The sequence below is a fragment of the Gigantopelta aegis genome, chromosome 10, assembly GCF_016097555.1.
Source record: "Gigantopelta aegis isolate Gae_Host chromosome 10, Gae_host_genome, whole genome shotgun sequence".
Lineage (NCBI taxonomy): Eukaryota > Metazoa > Mollusca > Gastropoda > Neomphalida > Peltospiridae > Gigantopelta > Gigantopelta aegis.
The window spans coordinates 6,477,756-6,498,877 of NC_054708.1; the positions used below are offsets into that span (position 1 = coordinate 6,477,756).

Here is a 21,122-nt window from a genome sequence, read left to right on the forward strand (position 1 = left end):
TTGTAGTACCATACTTCTACTATTAGTGGAACCATGTTTTATAGAATGACACTTTCTTCTCTGTATCTATTTGTAGTACCATACTTCTACTATTAGTGGAGCCATGTTTTATAGAATGACACTTTCTTCTCTGTATCTATTTGTAGTACCATACTTCTACTATTAGTGGAGCCATGTTTTATAGAATGACACTTTCTTCTCTGTATCTGTAGTCTATTTGTAGTACCATACTTCTACTATTAGTGGAACCATGTTTTATAGAATGACACTTTCTTCTCTGTATCTATTTGTAGTACCATACTTCTACTATTAGTGGAACCATGTTTTATAGAATGACACTTTCTTCTCTGTATCTGTAGTCTATTTGTAGTACCATACTTCTACTATTAGTGGAACCATGTTTTATAGAATGACACTTTCTTCTCTGTATCTATTTGTAGTACCATACTTCTACTATTAGTGGAGCCATGTTTTATAGAATGACACTTTCTTCTCTGTATCTATTTGTAGTACCATACTTCTACTATTAGTGGAGCCTTGTTTTATAGAATGACACTTTCTTCTCTGTATCTATATGTAGTACCATACTTCTACTATTAATGGAGCCATAGTTACATTTCTTAAAGAGTGACACTTTGATCTCTCTAGATATCTGTAACACTAAACTTCACTTTGGTTGTGTGTTTGTTTAGACCAAGATACTCTCCTGCCACCATCTACCGAGTATATAACCACTGATTCATTAGAGAGCTCGACAGGACATCTCGTCGGTTCGATGGACGACAATACCAAACAACGACTTGCAGTCATTGTTGCTGGGAGTCTCACAGGGGGGATAATCATGCTTTTTATTCTGGCGTTGATTATATATCGGTGTCTCCGGAAAAGAAGAGAAGAGATAAGAAAATACAGTGAGTTATGTTAAAATGAATTTGGTTAGTACAGTGTAATTAACTGTTAAAACAGCTGCTCATGTATTTATTTTGGTAGTGCAGTATAATTAACTGTTAAAACAGCTGCCCATGTATTTATTTTGGTAGTTCAGTGTAATTAACTGTTAAAACAGCTGCCCATGTAGTTATTTTGTTAGTGCAGTATAATTAGCTGCTAAAACAGCTGCCCATGTAGTTATTTTGTTAGTGCAGTATAATTAACTGTTAAAACTGGTGCCCATGTATTTATTTTGGTAGTGCAGTATAATTAACTGCTAAAACAGCTGCCCATGTATTTATTTTGGTAGTGCAGTATAATGAACTGTTAAAACAGATGCCCGTGTATTTATTTTGGTAGTGCAGTGTAATTAACTGTTAAAACTGGTGCCCATATATTTATTTTGGTAGTGCAGTATAATTAATTGTTAAAACAGGTGCACATGTATTTATTTTGGTAGTGCAGTATAATTAACTGTTAAAACTGGTGCCCATGCATGTATTTATTTTGGTAGTGCAGTATAATTAACTATTAAAACAAGTGTGTCCATGAGTTTATTTTGTAAGTGTTGTAATGCGATTGTGGGGGATATTAAAATGAGCACCATCTGTCTTGTTAATTATTCACACAGTTACCCAGGAGTTTATTTTGTTGTTGTAGTGCAGTGTATAATTAACTATTACTGTAAAACAGCTTCGTTGTCAATGAGTTCACTTCTTTGGTGCAGTATAATTAGCTATTAAAACAGATACCCACAACTTTATTTATTTTATTTGCCTACTGACTGCACCATAATATCAACAGCTATTATCATAATTATGTTAATTATTGCATAATAGTCTACAGAGTTGGAGGAGACTTTGCTGCCATCTTCGACATATTATGGGATTTTTCTCAGTAGCAATGGGTCTTTTAAGTGTATCTTTCCATAAAGCACACCAAACATAACCTGTTATTTACCTGTCGTGTTGTCATCTGGAATGTGTGGGGAGTTCTTACAGAGATCAGTCCCATTGAGCAATTACTCTAAAAACACACAAGAGCTTCTCTTAGCACAATGACATGTATCAACAATACCATTAACCTGTTAGCAAACAGATGGAATTTTAAAGTATCTACAGGTATTGTATATGTGTAACAGAAAAAATCAACCTCCAATGAGCTAAATTCCCACTAGCTACTGCCAGTAGGAGCACTTTATACTAACACTACTACATATGTTTCATATATTTCTGTGGTTTTTCTTCTAAATAAGTTTATTATAGTGATGTGTATATATTATAATGTATTATCAACTTATACTAAGTTATAGTAAATAATATGAAGGGGTCTGTGCATAACAGGAATTTCAGGGGTTTTTTATCAGTATTTTTATAATAAAAGATATTTGTCCTGTGTTTAAAACTGAGTTTATTGTGTATGTTTATATCTACATTGTGCAGCCTACCAGGCCTATTTTAACCGAGGTTTCACACCTGTCGCAGTATGTATATCAGTGTTCTCTGTTGTAATCGCATTATTGTTTAGTATTTACAGTTTAGGTTTATTGAGTTCTGTTATTCTTGTTTTCTGTTCCACCTTTGTTCCCACATTACAGGTTGTTGGGCTTGTTTTTCAGTGGCTTGTCTCTTTTGTCCATTCATACATTTTGATTGCAAAAAAACTCAAAAGAATCAGCATAAGTGCAACTGCCTCCCCCCTCCCCCCTGCCAGAGTAAATCTTCACATTTAGGCAAAACACAATGGTTAAAGTTAAAGTTTGGTTTGCTTCACTGGCTGGGATGAGAAATAGGCCAGTGGGCCCACTGCTGGGAATTGATCCCACACTGACCGCACACTAAGCGAGTGCTTTACCATTGTGCTATGTCCTGCCCCTGTGCAAATATGATGGAGATGTGTGGGTCAATAGCTGGCCTGAAACATTTTCACCATGTATTTCCATCATTCTAGCCACAATATTAGTTGTAATCCATGTAGCGATTTGTTTGGAACCATATATAGATGTTTGGTAGTTAGATGTTTTGTAGTGATGCAGTGATTAAAGGTAGGGTCAACTCAAACAAGAGCCTTATGTGTTGGAAAGATGCATACCCGGACCACCAATACATACTGATACTTTAACAAATGAAAAACGCGTAATTTTAGAGTTAATAAAAAAACATGATTATTCCTGCTAACTGGGGGCAGCCATTTTGTTTAATTTTTGTGACGACCGGTAGTATAGCTTGGGGCGAAGTGATGTCAGCTCCGTCCATCTCCTCTTATAAGCACAGTGTAAACAAACACATTATTTTACGACAAGGCGCTTCGCTTTCATTAACCTGATTTGTAAAACAACATAAATGACTTGATAGTATAATAAACTATTTAACTAAATATATTTCAATTTGCATCAATAGAACGGATTAGAGTTATAGTATTTTTCTTTTTTAAAAATCCAAAGACAAAATGCATATTATTAGGCCTATTGGTAGGGTACGTTCGAGCAAAAACGACCACTCACGATACCCAAATGATACTTTTCTTTTCTTTGGGACGACGTAATTGGTCAGTTTTGTGATTTTAGATGGGAAAGTCTACTTAATCAAGGGTTTTACAGAATTACTTACAGTAATAAAGCAGGCGGCTGATAATGCCCATTGCGATTGGAGGGGTATCCGTATGGTTACCACACAATACCCTGTGATCTTAATAAAAGAGGCACATCTTTTTAGTTTGTCTAGACACAGTGTCTGGGGACCGTCTAACTGTACACCTGCCAATCAGGAACCACAGGTACAGGCCACGGAAAGAAAAGACCAATTAACCAAGAAAACACTCCGATTATTATTTCATGGATTAATTTATGTAAAACCATAATACAGTTATTTCAACACTTTGACAATGGTAGTTTATTTTGTATTGAAAAATAATATATAATTGTTGTTGGCTTACTGGGATGACTATTATTACAGAACACTGCGATGCATTCGCAAAAATCAGGTATGTTTTGTTTCTTCAGTTCGAAGACTAATTCCTGACGTGACACGTTAGGTATTTCATAACCACCAGCTCGCCAGAGGGCGTATTCACTGGGATGGTACAAAATGGCTGCGCCCGTTATATATAATAGCCGTCACATTTAACCGTTTTATTAATTAACTATATGATTATACTTGTTGATATTAAGCAGTAATGTGCATTATATATCATTGAATATGCATACTAGGCCAAATTGCTTAATTGTTCTCTCCTTTAATGGTTATGTAGTTATCCAGATTCTGGCAATTTCATTTAATTCAGACAAAAATCAGCTTGCCACCACACCACCCCCACCCCACCCCCCACCCCCCACAAAAATGGGAGCATGTATGCCTATGAGAATCAGCATGCCTGAATGTCTAGTGTGTCCGTGTTTGTTCAATAGATTGTAGATAGTTCTTGGCTTGGTTTTCTAGTACAGTTTCTTTTCAATGTTCACTTACATGTAGTGTCTCACAGTTAGTGAATTTCTGTTCTTTCTGTTTTTAGAGTTCCATGTACACATAATGTCTAATGCCATTACTGAAGCATGTTCTGTGGAATTATACACTAGTGGATGTGTTGTGTTTATATTTGTATTTGCTGAATGAAGAGAAAATAATTCCTTGTGTTTGTCATTGCTGTAGTGTTTAATACTTTTAAACCCTTAACTGGCTCAGGCTGTTGTGTGTTAGTGAAAATCACATCATTACTACTTACTAGCCACCATCTTGATATTATTTTTGTCATATTTTATCATGAAGAGAACAGATGTTGTAATATATAACTACTCATTGATGTTGGTGACAGGTGAAACTATTATTCTGAAATTTAGTTTTCTGTTGTAGCACTTTGTATCAAAATATTGATATTTCAACTTGTTAATGGAAATTAAGATTTATTACATTATGATTATCACCAGACTACCATGCAATGTAGAGCTAGGTTAGTATCAGAAATTGTTTTCATCTTTTTTTCAGTTTTTGTGGGTAGAATATTGGCAATAGAAGAACATTATTGTGTGACTAGAAAAACAAATACCACAACAGTAATTTGTCCCTTAGCATGCAGCCTGAGAGGGTTTTTGAGAATATAAAAATCACTTGATATTAAAAATCTTAAAGTAAACACAATGCTAGGATTTGAAGAGACACTGGTCTAATAACAAATCAGACTGAATTCAAATTTCATTTCAACTTATTTTCGTTCTTATATCCAATTAAGGTTCAAGCATGCTGTTCTGGGCACACACCTCAGCTATCTGGACTGTGTCCAGGCCAGTGGGTTAGATGTTAACTGTTAGTTGTTAGTGAGAGAGAAGAGGGTGTGGTGGCCTTACACCTACCCACTGAGTCATCTAAACTCGCTCTGGGTGGGAGCCGGAACCGGGCTGCAAACCCTGTACCTACCAGTCTTATGTCCATTCAATGGCCTAACCACGACACCACCGAGGCCGGTTCATTTGTAATGTGGGTTATCTGAAATCACTTCTCTGTATAAGTTTATGTGATATGTATTTTAGGGTATTGTATTTAGGTGGGTAACAGTGACTTGTTCTTCATTCTGTTAATTCTGTCTGCAGTGACATCCGCTGTGTCTGGGATCAAGATCAGTCGGCGTTCCAGTAGCACGTACGACAGGTAACTGGAGTTTCACCATTATCTTACAAAACATGATAAGCGTGCGAGACAGGAGGGCAAGGCCAACTTCACCCCTAGTGCTTTGCAAACCCTCAAATTCAGGCAGAAACAGGCTAAAGAGTAATTTCTATTTTACAATAACCATTTTGTAAAATATCTACTAACTGACACATGCTATCCAGGGCACACACATCAACTGTCTTTCATTAGATAATCTTAACAAAAACTAGTTTATTAGTAGCTATCTAACAGTCATAATTTATGTTGAAATAAGTTTAGCTATTTGTTATTATAGATATTGTTGTTGTGTAAAGTAATATTTCTTGATGTCATTTAAATTTGTTTAATAATGAGTGTTATTTTTCTCACCTAGTTTTGTCTTCTGTTTTTCTATGTCAGACATTTTGATGAAGCTGTTGATGAATCTGCTTGTGACATCAGTCCGAGTCCATCACCTTCCCACAGTGCTCAGGACAGCAGGACAGACTATGGCAGCTGTGATGTTAAGATTGAGTCGACAGCCACTTGTGAGCAAACTACTGCAGTGGTCACACCATATTCAACAAGTGCCCCACAGAATCAGGTAGGATTTCACACCATATTCAACAAGTGTCCCACAGAATCAGGTAGGATTTCACATCATATTCAACAGGTGCCCACAGAATCAGGTAGGATTTCACATCATATTAAACAAGTGCCCCACAAAATCAGGTAGGATTTCACACCATATTGAACAAGTGCCCCACAAAATCAGGTAGGATTTTACACCATATTCAACAAGTGTCCCACAGAATCAGGTAGGATTTCACATCATATTGAACAAGTGCCCCACAGAATCAGGTAGGATTTCACACCATATTCAACAGGTGCCCCACAGAATCAGGTAGGATTTCACATCATATTCAACAAGTGTCCTGTAGAATCAGGTAGGATTTCACACCATATTCAAAAAGTGCCCCACAGAATCAGGTAGGATTTCACACCATATTGAACAAGTGCCCCACAGAATCAGGTGGGATTTCACACCATATTGAACAAGTGCCCCACAGAATCAGGTGGGATTTCACACCATATTCAACAAGTGCCCCACAGAATCAGGTAGGATTTCTCACCATATTCAGCAGGTGCCCCACAGAATCAGGTAGGATTTCACATCATATTCAACAAGTGTCCTGTAGAATCAGGTAGGATTTCACACCATATTCAACAGGTTCCCCACAGAATCAGGTAGGATTTCACACTATATTCAGCAGGTGCCCCACAGAATCAGGTAGGATTTCTCACCATATTCAGCAGGTGCACCACAGAATCAGGTAGGATTTCACATTATTATCAACAAGTGCCCCACAGAATCAGGTAGGATTTTACATCATATTCAACAAGTGCCCCACAGAATCAGGTAGGATTTCACACCATATTCAACAAGTGCCCCACAGAATCAGGTAGGATTTCACATTATTATCAACAAGTGCCCCACAGAATCAGGTAGGATTTCACACCATATTCAACAGGTGCCCCACAGAATCAGGTAGGATTTCACATCATATTCAACAAGTGTCCTGTAGAATCAGGTAGGATTTCACACTATATTCAACAGGTTCCCCACAGAATCAGGTAGGATTTCACACTATATTCAACAGGTGCCCCACAGAATCAGATAGGATTTCTCACCATATTCAGCAGGTGCCCCACAGAATCAGGTAGGATTTCACATCATATTCAACAAGTGCCCCACAGAATCAGGTAGGATTTCACATTATTATCAACAAGTGCCCCACAGAATCAGGTAGGATTTTACATCATATTCAACAAGTGCCCTGCAGAATCAGGTAGGATTTCACACCATATTCAACAAGTGCCCCACAGAATCAGGTAGGATTTCTCACCATATTCAACAGGTTCCCCACAGAATCAGGTAGGATTTCACACTATATTCAACAGGTGCCCCACAGAATCAGGTAGGATTTCTCACCATATTCAACAAGTACCCCACAGAATCAGGTAGGATTTCACATCATTATCAACAAGTGCCCCATAGAATCAGGTAGGATTTCACACCATATTTAACAAGTGCCCCACAGAATTATGCATCCAGGTAGGATTTCACAAGTTCCCCTGAATTAAGTAGGATTTTCCACCATTATTATCAGGCGTGCCACAGATCAGGTAGGATTTTACACAGATTTTTCCTGGAAGACCATATTCATCAATATTACAGATTCAGTATGGTGTATATTGTATACTGATTCAGTATGGTGTATGTTGTATACAGATTCAGTATGGTCTATATCGTATACTGATTCAGTATGGTGTATGTCGTATACTGATTCAGTATGGTGTATATTGTATACTGATTCAGTATGGTGTATGTTGTATACAGATTCAGTATGGTCTATATCGTATACTGATTCAGTATGGTGTATGTCGTATACTGATTCAGTATGGTGTATGTTGTATACAGATTCATTATGCTGTATGTCGTATACAGATTCAGTATGGTGTATGTCGTATACAGATTCAGTATGGTGTATATCGTATACTGATTCAGTATGGTGTATATTGTATACTGATTCAGTATGGTGTATGTCGTATACAGATTCAGTATGGTGTATGTCGTATACTGATTCAGTATGATGTATGTTGTATACTGATTCAGTATGGTGTGTATCGTATACTGATTCAGTATGGTGTATATTGAATCATTCATGAGCAGTTGCTCTTCTCAACATGCCTCTGGTATTATTGGCAGACGTCGTGATTGTGTAACTTAAGCATTGGGACTTCCTTTTTAAAGTTTGAATTGAACCTGCTTGCAATTTGAAGGATGTTAAAGTCTAGAATGTTAAATTTAAGTCATACTCTGAAAGTGTATAAGAGGTACAGAGTCATTCCATAAGTGTAGGGCGAGACGTAGCCCAGTGGTACAGCACTCGCTTGATGCGCGGTCGGTTTGGGATCGATCCCCGTCAGTGGGCCCATTGGGTTATTTCTTGCTCCAGCCAGTGCACCACGACTGGCACATCAAAGGCCATGGTATGTGCTATCCTGTCTATGGGATGTTGCATATAAAAGATCCCTTGCTGCTAATTGAAAAGAGTAGCCCATGAAGTGGCAACAGTGGGTTTGCTCCCTTAATATCTGTGTGGTCATTAACCATATGTCCTTGACCATATAACCATAAATAAAATGTGTTAAGTGCATTGTTAAATAAAACAGTTCCTTCCTTCCATAAGTGTAGAACAACAACCAGTACTGATGTTCATTCCACCAAACATCTAGGGACTATTTGCATTGACATTGCATGGAATTCTTGAGCTTGTATGTTATCTTAATTATGAGAACTAACTTGATCACTGATGCATCAAAGATTGTGCTTTCCTGCATATATGAAGCTAGATGAAAAATAAGTTATCAATAAAATTGCATTCATCCAACTAACCATTGTTAATTATTTGTGTCAAGATGGAGTTTAGGTATGGAATAGTGGCTTTGGTTTATACGGATGCTCTGTCAGTTAAGTAAATGTTGGCTTGGTGGATACACAGATGTTTAGTTTATCACCGGGATAAGCATTTTATTTTCAGACGGAAGTACTGGACGTTTCTGCTCTTGACAAGCCAGGCATTAGACGGAAATCCAACAGTTTTCGCGAAGATCTCGTCAGAAATAAAACAGATCCTGTTTTTACCACATCAGGTTTGTTGCTACAGGCGTATCTCAATGGCTGAAGCTTCAGAGCTTGAAATAGGAAGAAAAATATCGCCTTCTGCTAAAAACAAAATATGGCCTGTTAGAAAACAATATATAGCATGGGGCAAGGTGAGGGTTTAGTATAGTGTGTGAAAAATTATGACCTCCGAGATGGATTTTAGGCATTATGGAATTAAAACATAACAGAATTAACAGTTAAATAGAGTAGATGATTGTACAAACATCTCTCTGTTGAAATTAAGGACCTGTGATTCTTTGGTGGCTTTAGCAGATGAATTTCTAGGTCTGAAAAGGACAGCTTTTTGCAGGCCGCTGTTACGAGCACTGAGCATTTTGTGTAACCTACATGAAATGTGAGACTAAGTGATCAGTATGTTTGGTATTTGTGCGCTCATGGAAGTGGCATCCCCATTTTATATCTCCAGTTTATAGTTTGGGGATTTGTTTTCTGATTACAGTAGAATCTTGTTGGGTCAAACTCTGAAGGGTTGAATACACCGCAACATTCGAATCAAAAACAAAGTCCCAAGTTACACTTACATGTTGCTGTCTGAATGGTTAGGTCGAACTACCCAATGGGGCGAACACTTTCTCAAGCACCGACGGGGTCGAGTCAATGGGATTCAGCTGTACTATAATTTGAATGAAATATTATTGTATATATTAATAAGAGACCAGTGAGAGCCTTTGAATGATATGGAGACGTTGTACTGTGAGTTGGTTAAATCGGTAGTGTTTGTGTTTTATTTAAGTAAAATATTTCAGAGGATAAAGAAGTGACAATGAAGACTTAGCCTGACCTTGCACACGTCTGGCTGCCCAGCAGGACGGGGCTATCTCCATAAGATAATAATTCAGCTTTGAAGTCCATTCTATAATGAACAGATGAGTAGGGCCAAGGATGTTAGTAATTTATTTACTTGTTTCAGACCGCGAGAACCCAGGATACCATGACGACACATATGCAGCTACCCTACCTCGACCACGCACAACGAATCACATGTCAGCAGACGAATTCTACTCACAGGTTAGGATCTTAAAGGGACTGTCCCCAGTTTATTGCCATTATAACTCGTTTACAACTAACAGATCCTTTTTGATGACTGAAATTACATATTGAAGATATTTTCAGGTTTAGAATATCCGTAGCTATATAAACAAAGTGTTTGTTGTTATCCTAATGTTAGTAGTAGCCCTAGACCAAATATGTCTGTCTCCGTAAAGCTTTATTTCATGTTTTATATTTATTTTTTATGATTTGTCTATTTTATATTTATAGATACTGATGTTCAATAATTTTTCAATAATTTTATATGTATGAAAAAATATATATCGGGATGAAAATCAACAATGACTGATGCAACCAGACTGCAAACGCATTATATTTGCAGACACTGATATTCTAAACAAGAAAACATATTTAATATGTAATTTTAGTCACCAAAAAGAGGTCTGTTTTTTCAGAAACGTCCTACAATAACTGCAAACTCAGGACTGTTGTAATATTGTCAGAGGCTGACTTCCAGTCTTATCACAGTGCTGTTCATGGTTTTCTTTATGCATGTTTAAACTTTTATACTCCAATAATTTTCACCAAAAAACCACTATAACCATTCCTTATGTCTCTGTAAAAACAAAAAGTAGACCTACTTATCTCCAGTTTCAGTTCAAGCACACTGTTATGGACATGCACAACTCAGATATCTGGGCTGTCTGTTCAGAACAGTGGGTTAATGGTTGTTAGTGAGAGAGAAGTCTGTGTACAGTGGTCATTCACCTCCCCACTGGGCTGTGAAAACTCACCGAAGTGGCCAGACTAAGCCCACAGCTAAAGCTGATAGAAAATGGCAGGTGTGTAGCACGGACAGTCATTGAAGACAAACACCTGTTGCGGTTTGAGAGACAAGGACTGGGATGTGTAGGTGGGCAGCAAAAGAATGTGAAAGATAGGAGCTTCCGCCAGATCGGGAAGAAATGAGATGGAATTCATGGGAGAGAAAAGAAAGGGGGCAGTGGGATCAAAAAAAATGTTTTAAGTCTGATAGCTTACAGGGATTTCACCCTCAAAATAATCTGAGTGATATTTCTGTAAAATATTTGACCCTTGCTTAAACTACTATTTTTTTACCATTCGTATATGAGTATATTCAGTTGTTTCTGTTGTTAACGGAAGAAAGCTGTCAAAATGTTTTTGGCGCCAGTACTGGCATGTGCTGTAACTGGCAGTCCAACAGATGGAGTTTGAACCATATATCATGGTCAAGGACAGCTCTCTATAGACAAAGCACCTGATATCAAGTGAGAGCTGCAACCCTGATGCTAATCACAGATTCATATTCCTCATGTTACAGCTTCTGCATGTTAATCTCAGCTTTCTTTCAAAAACAGAGACTTACATTCATTCATTTATTATTTTTGTGTGTATATCCAATTAAGGTTGAATCATGCTGTCCTTAGCACACACCTTAGCTATCTGGCCTCTCAGTCCAGACAGTGGTTTAGTGGTTAGTTGTTTGTGGTTAGAGAGAGAGAAGTTGGTGTTGTGGACTTAAACCTACCCACTGAGTCATTAAACCCACTCTGGGTGGGAGCCAGTACTGGGGGTTGAACTCAGTACCTACCAGGCTTAAGTCTGGTTTAATGACTACTTCACCAAGTTCAGTCAAATTTTCATTTTGAGTGACTTGCTATAGATACTTTTGTCAAAAATGAAATTGTATATTTACGGTAAGACATTATATACAGTGAAACCCCTCAAAACTGGACAGCCATGGGACCAAGAAAAAAGTCCGGTTATGAGGGGTATCCAGTTTACAGAGGTTTCAGTATTGAGGTCAACCATTTGTTGGTTGGTGTTCTCTACTGATATAGTAACTAATAAAAACTGCCCCCCCCCCCCCCAAAAGGTACACTTTCGCACTTTCGAATTATTTTAAGTTTATCTTCAAGCGATAATTTAACATGGCAGCATTCGCTGGACATTCCGACATGTCCAAAGTAGATACTAAAATGAAACACTTTTGACAAATTTTCCACCAAACCAAACCAAACAATTGTTAAATAAACTTTGCAAAGATAAAAATCAAAACAACAACAACAACAAAAAAGGGTTCAAGTAATTGAAAAAATGAATTAAATTCCTAGTTGCTTTGCCATTCATTGTGGTAATCGTGAGACATACATGTAGGCTATGGAAAGGAGCTCAATCAAATTCATAAGTTAATCTAACGTAACAATCGAGCTCAGAATTAAGGGAGTACATATGTTTCCTCCAGTTATTTAAACATCAAAGCTGTTAATTAATCCCTTCATTGATATTTGTCAACAGCACAACAGTGACACGGGAACAGGCGTCCATAATCACGTTATTGGCTGAGTGGGTATTTAAAGTATAAGTAAAGCAGTAATGATTGACGTCGGTGTCACCGTCTGGTTTTCTAAAATAAAATTTGTATTAAAGGAACACAATGGGACTGGATAATTTTGTCCAGTGCAATTTAGAGGGGTAAATTTTAGTGTGAAAAGATATGCAAATCATGGGACCGCGTAAAACGTCTGGTTTTGAGGGAATTCCGGTTTATTGAGGGTCCAGTCTTGAGGGGTTTCACTGTATTAGTATAACAAGTAATATTACTACCAAACATTTCAGATATTGTCAACACCTTTTATTTAACAAACAATGTTGAGACGATGTTACAAGATGGTATTTTCTACAGCTAACTTAAAATAAGTTTCCTGATGATGTCTCCTTTTTGTTGCAGATGTTGACGATGCCTCGTAAGAACCGCATGCGAAGTGAGAGCGCCGCTGCGATTGCCGTCCTGAGAAACAGTACTATGAATGTCACCACCAGCGATACGGAATCCCTCGTCACAAACGAAGTTGTTGTGGTTTTCAAAGAGAGAACGGTGTTGTAGTGGTCAAAGATTCCCACACGCCTCTATTCTGAAACATCTTTGCAATACTGTATTGTTCGTTTTTGTCCCAAACTTCCATCAAACAGTTCATGGCTTGAACTTAACGACAGCACCATTGTTGAGATATAAATTGCCGTAGGTCGGGACTATTATGCTCCTCAATGATGGCAAAATGTTTACACCTGGTATACATTAGCTGCCAGTATATGACATTAGCTGCCAGTATATGACATTAGCTGCCAGTGTATGACATTAGCTGCCAGTGTATGACATTAGCTGCCAGTGTATGACATTAGCTGCCAGTGTATGACATTAGCTGCCAGTGTATGACATTAGCTGCCAGTGTATGACATTAGCTGCCAGTGTATGACATTAGCTGCCAGTGTATGACATTAGCTGCCAGTATATGACATTAGCTGCCAGTATATGACATTAGCTGCCAGTATATGACATTAGCTGCCAGTATATGACATTAGCTGCCAGTGTATGACATTAGCTGCCAGTATATGACATTAGCTGCCAGTATATGACATTAGCTGCCAGTATATGACATTAGTACATTTAAAATAGGTCTACATAGGCCTACAGTAAAATAACATTTCAGTATTTATTTGCTGCAAAAGTCTTCTTTTTTTCAGTTGCCATGGGCTTTAAATTGCCATCGGTGGGCAGTTTCATCCACAGCAATTTTGTTTTTAAATTGCCGTGGGAGACAAATTCTTATGTTGGAGTCCTGCCGTTTGAGCATCAGAGTGTGTCAGTTTGAGATACAGTGTCAGTTTGAGCATCGGAGTGTGTCAGTTTGAGATACAGTGTCAGTTTGAGCATCGGAGTGTGTCAGTTTGAGATACAGTGTCAGTTTGAGCATCGGAGTGTGTCAGTTTGAGATACAGTGTCAGTTTGAGCATCGGAGTGTGTCAGTTTGAGATACAGTGTCAGTTTGAGCATCGGAGTGTGTCAGTTTGAGATACAGTGTCAGTTTGAGCATCGGAGTGTGTCAGTTTGAGATACAGTGTCAGTTTGAGCATCGGAGTGTGTCAGTTTGAGATACAGTGTCAGTTTGAGCATCGGAGTGTGTCAGTTTGAGATACAGTGTCAGTTTGAGCATCGGAGTGTGTCAGTTTGAGATACAGTGTCAGTTTGAGCATCGGAGTGTGTCAGTTTGAGATACAGTGTCAGTTTGAGTATCAGAGTGTGTCAGTTTGAGATACAGTGTCAGTTTGAGCATCAGAGTGTGTCAGTTTGAGGTACTGCATAGTGTTGCTCTTGCTGGAAATGAAGGTTTCTTTAATGAGTTTTCAGTGCATAGCTTACGCTGCAGCTGTTAGGTGTCTAACAATGGTAAATGGGAAAACAGTAATGGTTCTTTAATGGCACCCCAGCACATTATTGACTCTGTTGTAGTTAGGTGTCTAACAATGGTAAATGGGAAAACAGTAATGATTCTTTAATGACACCCCAGCACATTGTTGACTCTGTTGCAGTTAGGTGTCTAACAATGGTAAATGGGAAAACAGTAATGATTCTTTAATGGCACCCCAGCACATTGTTGACTCTGTTGTAGTTAGGTGTCTAACAATGGTAAATGGGAAAACAGTAATGGTTCTTTAATGACACCCCAGCACATTGTTGACTCTGTTGCAGTTAGGTGTCTAACAATGGTAAATGGGAAAACAGTAATGATTCTTTAATGGCACCCCAGCACATTGTTGACTCTGTTGTAGTTAGGTGTCTAACAATGGTAAATGGGAAAACAGTAATGGTTCTTTAATGGCACCCCAGCACATTGTTGACTCTGTTGTAGTTAGGCATCTAACAATGGTAAATGGGAAAACATTAATGGTTCTTTAATGGCACCCCAGCACATTGTTGACTTTGTTGTTGTTAGGCATCTAACAATGGTAAATTTAAGAAAGGACATATTTGTTTAATGACACCCAGGACATTGTTAAGTCTGTTGCTGTTTGGTGTGAACTGTATAGTACTTAACTGTCAAATCTGTATAACATGGCCACCAAATGGATAATCAAAAGGTGGTATTTTAAAGCAGGTGGCTGCTTAATATGGGTGGCCTCTTGAGAAGGTTTGAGTGTTCTATTATGATATTTTTGAGACTGAAAGAAAAGGTATGTTGTTTCAATATAGGTTATTATTTGTGATTAGCAACAAGTTGTTTTGTTACCTGCATTTATTCAGACAGGATTTGGTGGACCACACATTGCTGTAAAACTGTACATTTTCTTGGATAGGATGTCATGGACCACACATTGCTGTAAAACTAAATTTTCTAACAGTATGTCATTGCTATAAAACTCTATATTTTCTCAGACAGGATTCATGGACCACACATTGCTGTAAAACTTCACATTTTCTAAGACAGGATTCATGGACCACACATTGCTGTAAAACGTCACATTTTCTAAGACAGGATTCATGGACCACACATTGCTGTAAAACTTCACATTTTCTAAGACAGGATTCATGGACCACACATTGCTGTAAAACTAAATTTTCTAACAGTATGTCATTGCTATAAAACTTCACATTTTCTAATACAGGATTCATGGACCACACATTGCTGTAAAACTTCACATTTTCTAAGACAGGATTCATGGACCACACATTGCTGTAAAACTTCACATTTTCTAAGACAGGATTCATGGACCACACATTGCTGTAAAACTTCACATTTTCTTAGATAGGATTTCAGTGGCCACACATTCCTGTAAAACTACATTTTTCCATCTATGATTTCATGGACCACACATTCCTGTAAAACTGCACATTTTCTCAGATAGGATGTTGGGGACCATACACTGAAGTAAAACTGAAACAGTTTCTTAGACAGGATGTCATGGACAACACATTGCCATAAAACTACACGTGGATTAGTCTGTAAAGTTGTCATATTTTGTTTCTTACTTGCAGAAGTTGCAGTAGATAGACTACTTAAAGAACTGATCCCTTCAGAGGAGGCATTCATATTATTTGTAAATGTATATTGAACCATATCTTGCCAACAGTAAAGTAGTAATCCATGTGTAATGCTTTCATGGTGTTCTGAACTCACTCATTTCTAGTCCATGCCACATAGCTTAGCCAGCTGTTGTTCCTGGTTATCCAGCTCATACCCTATGGTGTACCCAGTTCATGGTATACCCCACTCACTTTCTTTGGTGTACCCAGCTCATGTTCTATGACATACCCTATTCATGTTCTGTTTTATCCAGGTCATAAGTCATAGTGTATCCAGGTCATGTCTCGTGGTGTATCATGGTCATGTGCCTTGATGTACCCAGGTCATGTGTCGTGGTGTATCACGGTCATGTTCCTTGGTGTATCCAGCTCATGTGTCATGGTGTACCCAGCTCATGCCTCATGGTGTACCCAGCTCATGTACTGTACTGTATTTAACCCATGCCCTATGGTGTACCCAGCTCATGTACAGTAATGTATTTAACCCATGCCCTATGGTGTACCCAGCTCATGTACAGTAATGTATTTAACCCATGCCCTATGGTGTACCCAGCTCATGTACTGTAATGTATTTAACCCATGCCTCATGGTGTACCCAGCTCATGTACTGTAATGTATTTAACCCATGCCTCATGGTGTACCCAGCTCATGTACTGTAATGTATTTAACCCATGCATCATGGTGTACCCAGCTCATGTACTGTAATGTATTTAACCCATGCACCATGGTGTGCCCAGCTCATGTACTGTAATGTATTTAACCCATGCCTCATGGTGTGCCCAGCTCATGTACTGTAATGTATTTAACCCATGCCTCATGGTGTGCCCAGCTCATGTACTGTAATGTATTTAACCCATGCCCTATGGTGTGCCCAGCTCATGTACTGTAATGTATTTAACCCATGCCCTGTGGTGTGCCCAGCTCATGTACTGTAATGTATTTAACCCATGCCCTGTGGTGTACCCAGCTCATGTACTGTAATGTATTTAACCCATGCCCTGTGGTGTACCCAGCTCATGTACTGTAATGTATTTAACCCATGCCCTGTGGTGTACCTAGCTCATGTACTGTAATGTATTTAACCCATGTCCTGTGGTGTACCCAGCTCATGTACTGTAATGTATTTAACCCATGCCCTGTGGTGTACCCAGCTCATGTACTGTAATGTATTTAACCCATGCCCTATGGTGTGCCTAGCTCATGTACTGTAATGTATTTAACCAGCTTCTCTACAGTCGTGATTTCATGATGTAACATCTTAGATTTTAGATACAGTATTATAGTTAAATCAATAGTGTAACCATCATTTTTACAACATTGTAAATAGTTTCGTAATGTACACATGTAGCTATTTTATTTCATAACGCATCTAGCTCCATGAAGTAACCATCATGTAGATATATACAGTAAGGAAACTAGGTCGATTGCTTAACCATCTTAGGAACATTAATGTAGTTACATTCCTGGTGTAACCAGCCTGTGTACAGTGGTAATGTAGACTGATTATGCACTGTTGTGTATCCAGCTCAAACACAGTAAAGTGGGTTAACATCTTCTATACTGTAATATAGCTAACTCCACGTGGTAACCAGTTTATGCACAGTATCATTGTCAGCTCATGGCCAATTGTGTACTTAGCTCAAATTCAGTACTATAATGTAGTTAGTTCTATGGTGAAACCATCTTCAGTATAGTAGCTATAAATCTATGGAGAAACTAGTGTATGTCCAGTAACAGAATATGTGTGTAACCTTGTAGAATATTTTGAGTGTTTCATTTTATAGTCTATATTTACAATTTTATATATATGATAGTTATATTGGAAGTTAATATTGTATGAAAACCGGGCTCAACCCTTAATGTTTATTCACAAACTCTGTTTAAAAATGCCTTAAAAAAATTGTTTGAGATTTTTTACTTATTTATGGTGTTATGAATAGTTAATTTTTCAGAACTTTTAAACTGTGATATCAATGTTTGTAAAGTACATTATTCTGCGACTTAACTATAAAGGCACTCAACAAGTACTTGTAGAAAATAATATACTTCAAACTGGGAAATTGGTCTTCATCAAAAATGTGTTATAAAATACAAAATAAATTCTTCTTTGATGATTAATATAAGAAGGCTGACTTATCCTCTGTATTTTAAAACATTCATTCATTACATATTACAATGGTCGAGAAAATGTAATTGTGAAGAATTTCATCTCATAGCATGTATCAGTACTTAATGTTAATTCTAGCAAATAGGTGAGAATATGTTTTACACTGAGCTTTCTGAAATATTACAGTTTGTTTTGTCTATAACACTACTAGAGCACATTGATTAATGAATCATCAGCTAGTGGATGTCAAACATTGGATCATTCTGACACCATCTTCAGAGGAAACCCACAACATGTTTCCTTCAGCAGCAGGGATATTTTATATGCACTTCCACATAGAATAGTACATATCACGGCTTTCGATATACCGTAGGCCAAAATTTAATCTATTCTAATTAATATTAATATTTGTGTTTGCTGTTTAAAATAATATATATTTGAGTTGTATGTTAATAAATCTTTGTGCATTCTTTATATTATATATTTATGTGTGTTTGTTTGTACTTATTTTCATGCTTATATCCAATTAAACCAGCTCTGGGTGGGAGCCGGTACTGGGGTGTGAACCCTGTACCTACCAGCCTTATGTCCCATGGCTTAACCACTATGACACTGAGGCCATTTATATATGTCTGTCATAATTATGTATGTATAATACTATGTATGTGTAAACATGTCAATTATGCATTCACTTTGTGCCAAATAAAACGTCTATAATATGTACTGCTATCATGTTTTTGATGGGGATTGTATGTGTAGTTATTTGTAGAATTGGTACAGAAATAGACTTTATTTAAACATTTATTTAAGTGTCTAAGTAGAAAGAACAAAAATAAGTGGCATATTATACCACTGTGTGTTTTTTTAAATCACTGATTATTCGAGTTTGGCATCAAATATACAATTGGGGTTTAGAACAGTCTTATAACATGTTCAGTACATGGCTTAGAATAGCACTACGGTTAAGAGTTCTACAAGGCCACAACTGAGACACTTAATACTTGTTATCTGTATCATTTTAAGTATGCCGCTAGTTTGGAAGTATATCTATAACTTCATTTTAAGTTTTCTCTTTTCAATCTTCTTTTTATTACCACTTTTGTCACTGCTCCTTTTTAATATATTAGTATATTGTTTGCTATGTACTTTGTAAGGTATCATAACATATTTCTGGCGCAATAAACTATTTATTAAAAAAACCAAAAAGAAGAGGTGCTGCTGGGTAAGATGGTGACGTCAGCCGAGAGGTGCTGCTGGGTAAAATGGTGAAGGTATCGTCAGCCGAGAGGTGCTGCTTGGTAAGATGGTGACGGTATCGTCAGCCAAGAGGTGCTGCTGGGTAAGATGGTGAAGGTATCGTCAGCCAAGAGGTGCTGCTTGGTAAGATGGTGAAGGTATCGTCAGCCGAGAGGTGCTGCTTGGTAAGATGGTGAAGGTATCGTCAGCCGAGAGGTGCTGCTGGGTAAGATGGTGAAGGTATCGTCAGCCGAGAGGTGCTGCTTGGTAAGATGGTGAAGGTATCGTCAGCCAAGAGGTGCTGCTGGGTAAGATGGTGACGGTATCGTCAGCCAAGAGGTGCTGCTGGGTAAGATGGTGAAGGTATCGTCAGCCGAGAGGTGCTGCTTGGTAAGATGGTGAAGGTATCGTCAGCCAAGAGGTCCTTGCTGGATAAGATGGTGAAGGTATCGTCAGCCAAGTGGTGCTGCTGGGTAAGATGGTGAAGGTATCGTCAGCCAAGAGGTGTTGCTGGGTAAGATGGTGAAGGTATCGTCAGCCAAGAGGTGCTGCTGGGTAAGATGGTGAAGGTATCGTCAGCCAAGTGCTGCTGCTGGGTAAGATGGTGAAGGCATTGTCAGCCAAGTGGTGCTGCTGGGTAAGATGGTGAAGGTATCGTCAGCCAAGAGATGCTGCTGGGTGAGATGGTGAAGGTATCGTCAGCCAAGAGGTGCTGCTGGGTAAGATGGTGAAGGTATCGTCAGCCAAGAGGTCCTTGCTGGATAAGATGGTGAAGGTATCGTCAGCCAAGTGGTGCTGCTGGGTAAGATGGTGAAGGTATCGTCAGCCAAGAGGTCCTTGCTGGATAAGATGGTGAAGGTATCGTCAGCCAAGTGGTGCTGCTGGGTAAGATGGTGAAGGTATCGTCAGCCAAGAGGTGTTGCTGGGTAAGATGGTGAAGGTATCGTCAGCCAAGAGGTGCTGCTGGGTAAGATGGTGAAGGTATCGTCAGCCAAGTGGTGCTGCTGGGTAAGATGGTGAAGGTATCATTAGCCAAGAGGTGCTGCTGGGTAAGATGGTGAAGGTATCGTCAGCCAAGAGGTGCTGCTGGGTAAGATGGTGATTGTAACGTCGGCCAAGAGGTGCTGCTGGGTAAGGTCTCACTACACAGATCACTTCCGGGTGACAGTTCATTCATCACGGTCCACTATAGTTCCTAATTGGGACACATGTTATGGGTCACATATTCACTTCTAGCAAATGGTGAAGAATTAAAACAATATGTATGTTAAATGGTAAGCCTTCTGGCTGTATTTTGCCCATGTTATTTTGTAATATTGTGCATCGAACATTTGGGACATGGGTATATAGCGCAAGTGACAGCCGGAGTGAATCGGTTAATGAACCACCTATTCGGACCGGTACTACAGCCAGATGCGGTCATATAGCAAAAAACTGAGACGGAAATGTTCTCAATTTTGGAGTGAAAATAAATGCTTATATAATGTATGTTTGCAATGGTGTATGTTGTCAGTGCCAACGAGAACCCGTTCTATGGGCAATCTTCGCTTGAAGTTGGGCAGTTTAACATGGGTTTCAATGGCAGATGACATCTGTGTAGTGAGA

At 38.4% G+C, this 21,122-nt stretch overlaps 1 protein-coding gene across 1 annotated transcript in view; it reads left to right on the forward strand.

Annotated features, from left to right (window-relative positions):
* The window catches only part of LOC121382910 (Down syndrome cell adhesion molecule homolog), a 64,331-nt gene extending 45,327 nt beyond the window's left edge, over positions 1 to 19,004 (forward strand). The window contains exons 24-29 of the mRNA XM_041512591.1: positions 693 to 911; positions 5,513 to 5,570; positions 5,970 to 6,153; positions 9,155 to 9,266; positions 10,211 to 10,308; positions 13,043 to 19,004. Coding sequence (XP_041368525.1) covers positions 693 to 911; positions 5,513 to 5,570; positions 5,970 to 6,153; positions 9,155 to 9,266; positions 10,211 to 10,308; positions 13,043 to 13,198 — 827 coding nt within the window. The 3' untranslated portion in view covers positions 13,199 to 19,004. The remainder of the gene's footprint in view (positions 1 to 692; positions 912 to 5,512; positions 5,571 to 5,969; positions 6,154 to 9,154; positions 9,267 to 10,210; positions 10,309 to 13,042) is intronic.
* The last annotated feature ends 2,118 nt before the right edge of the window (positions 19,005 to 21,122 follow it).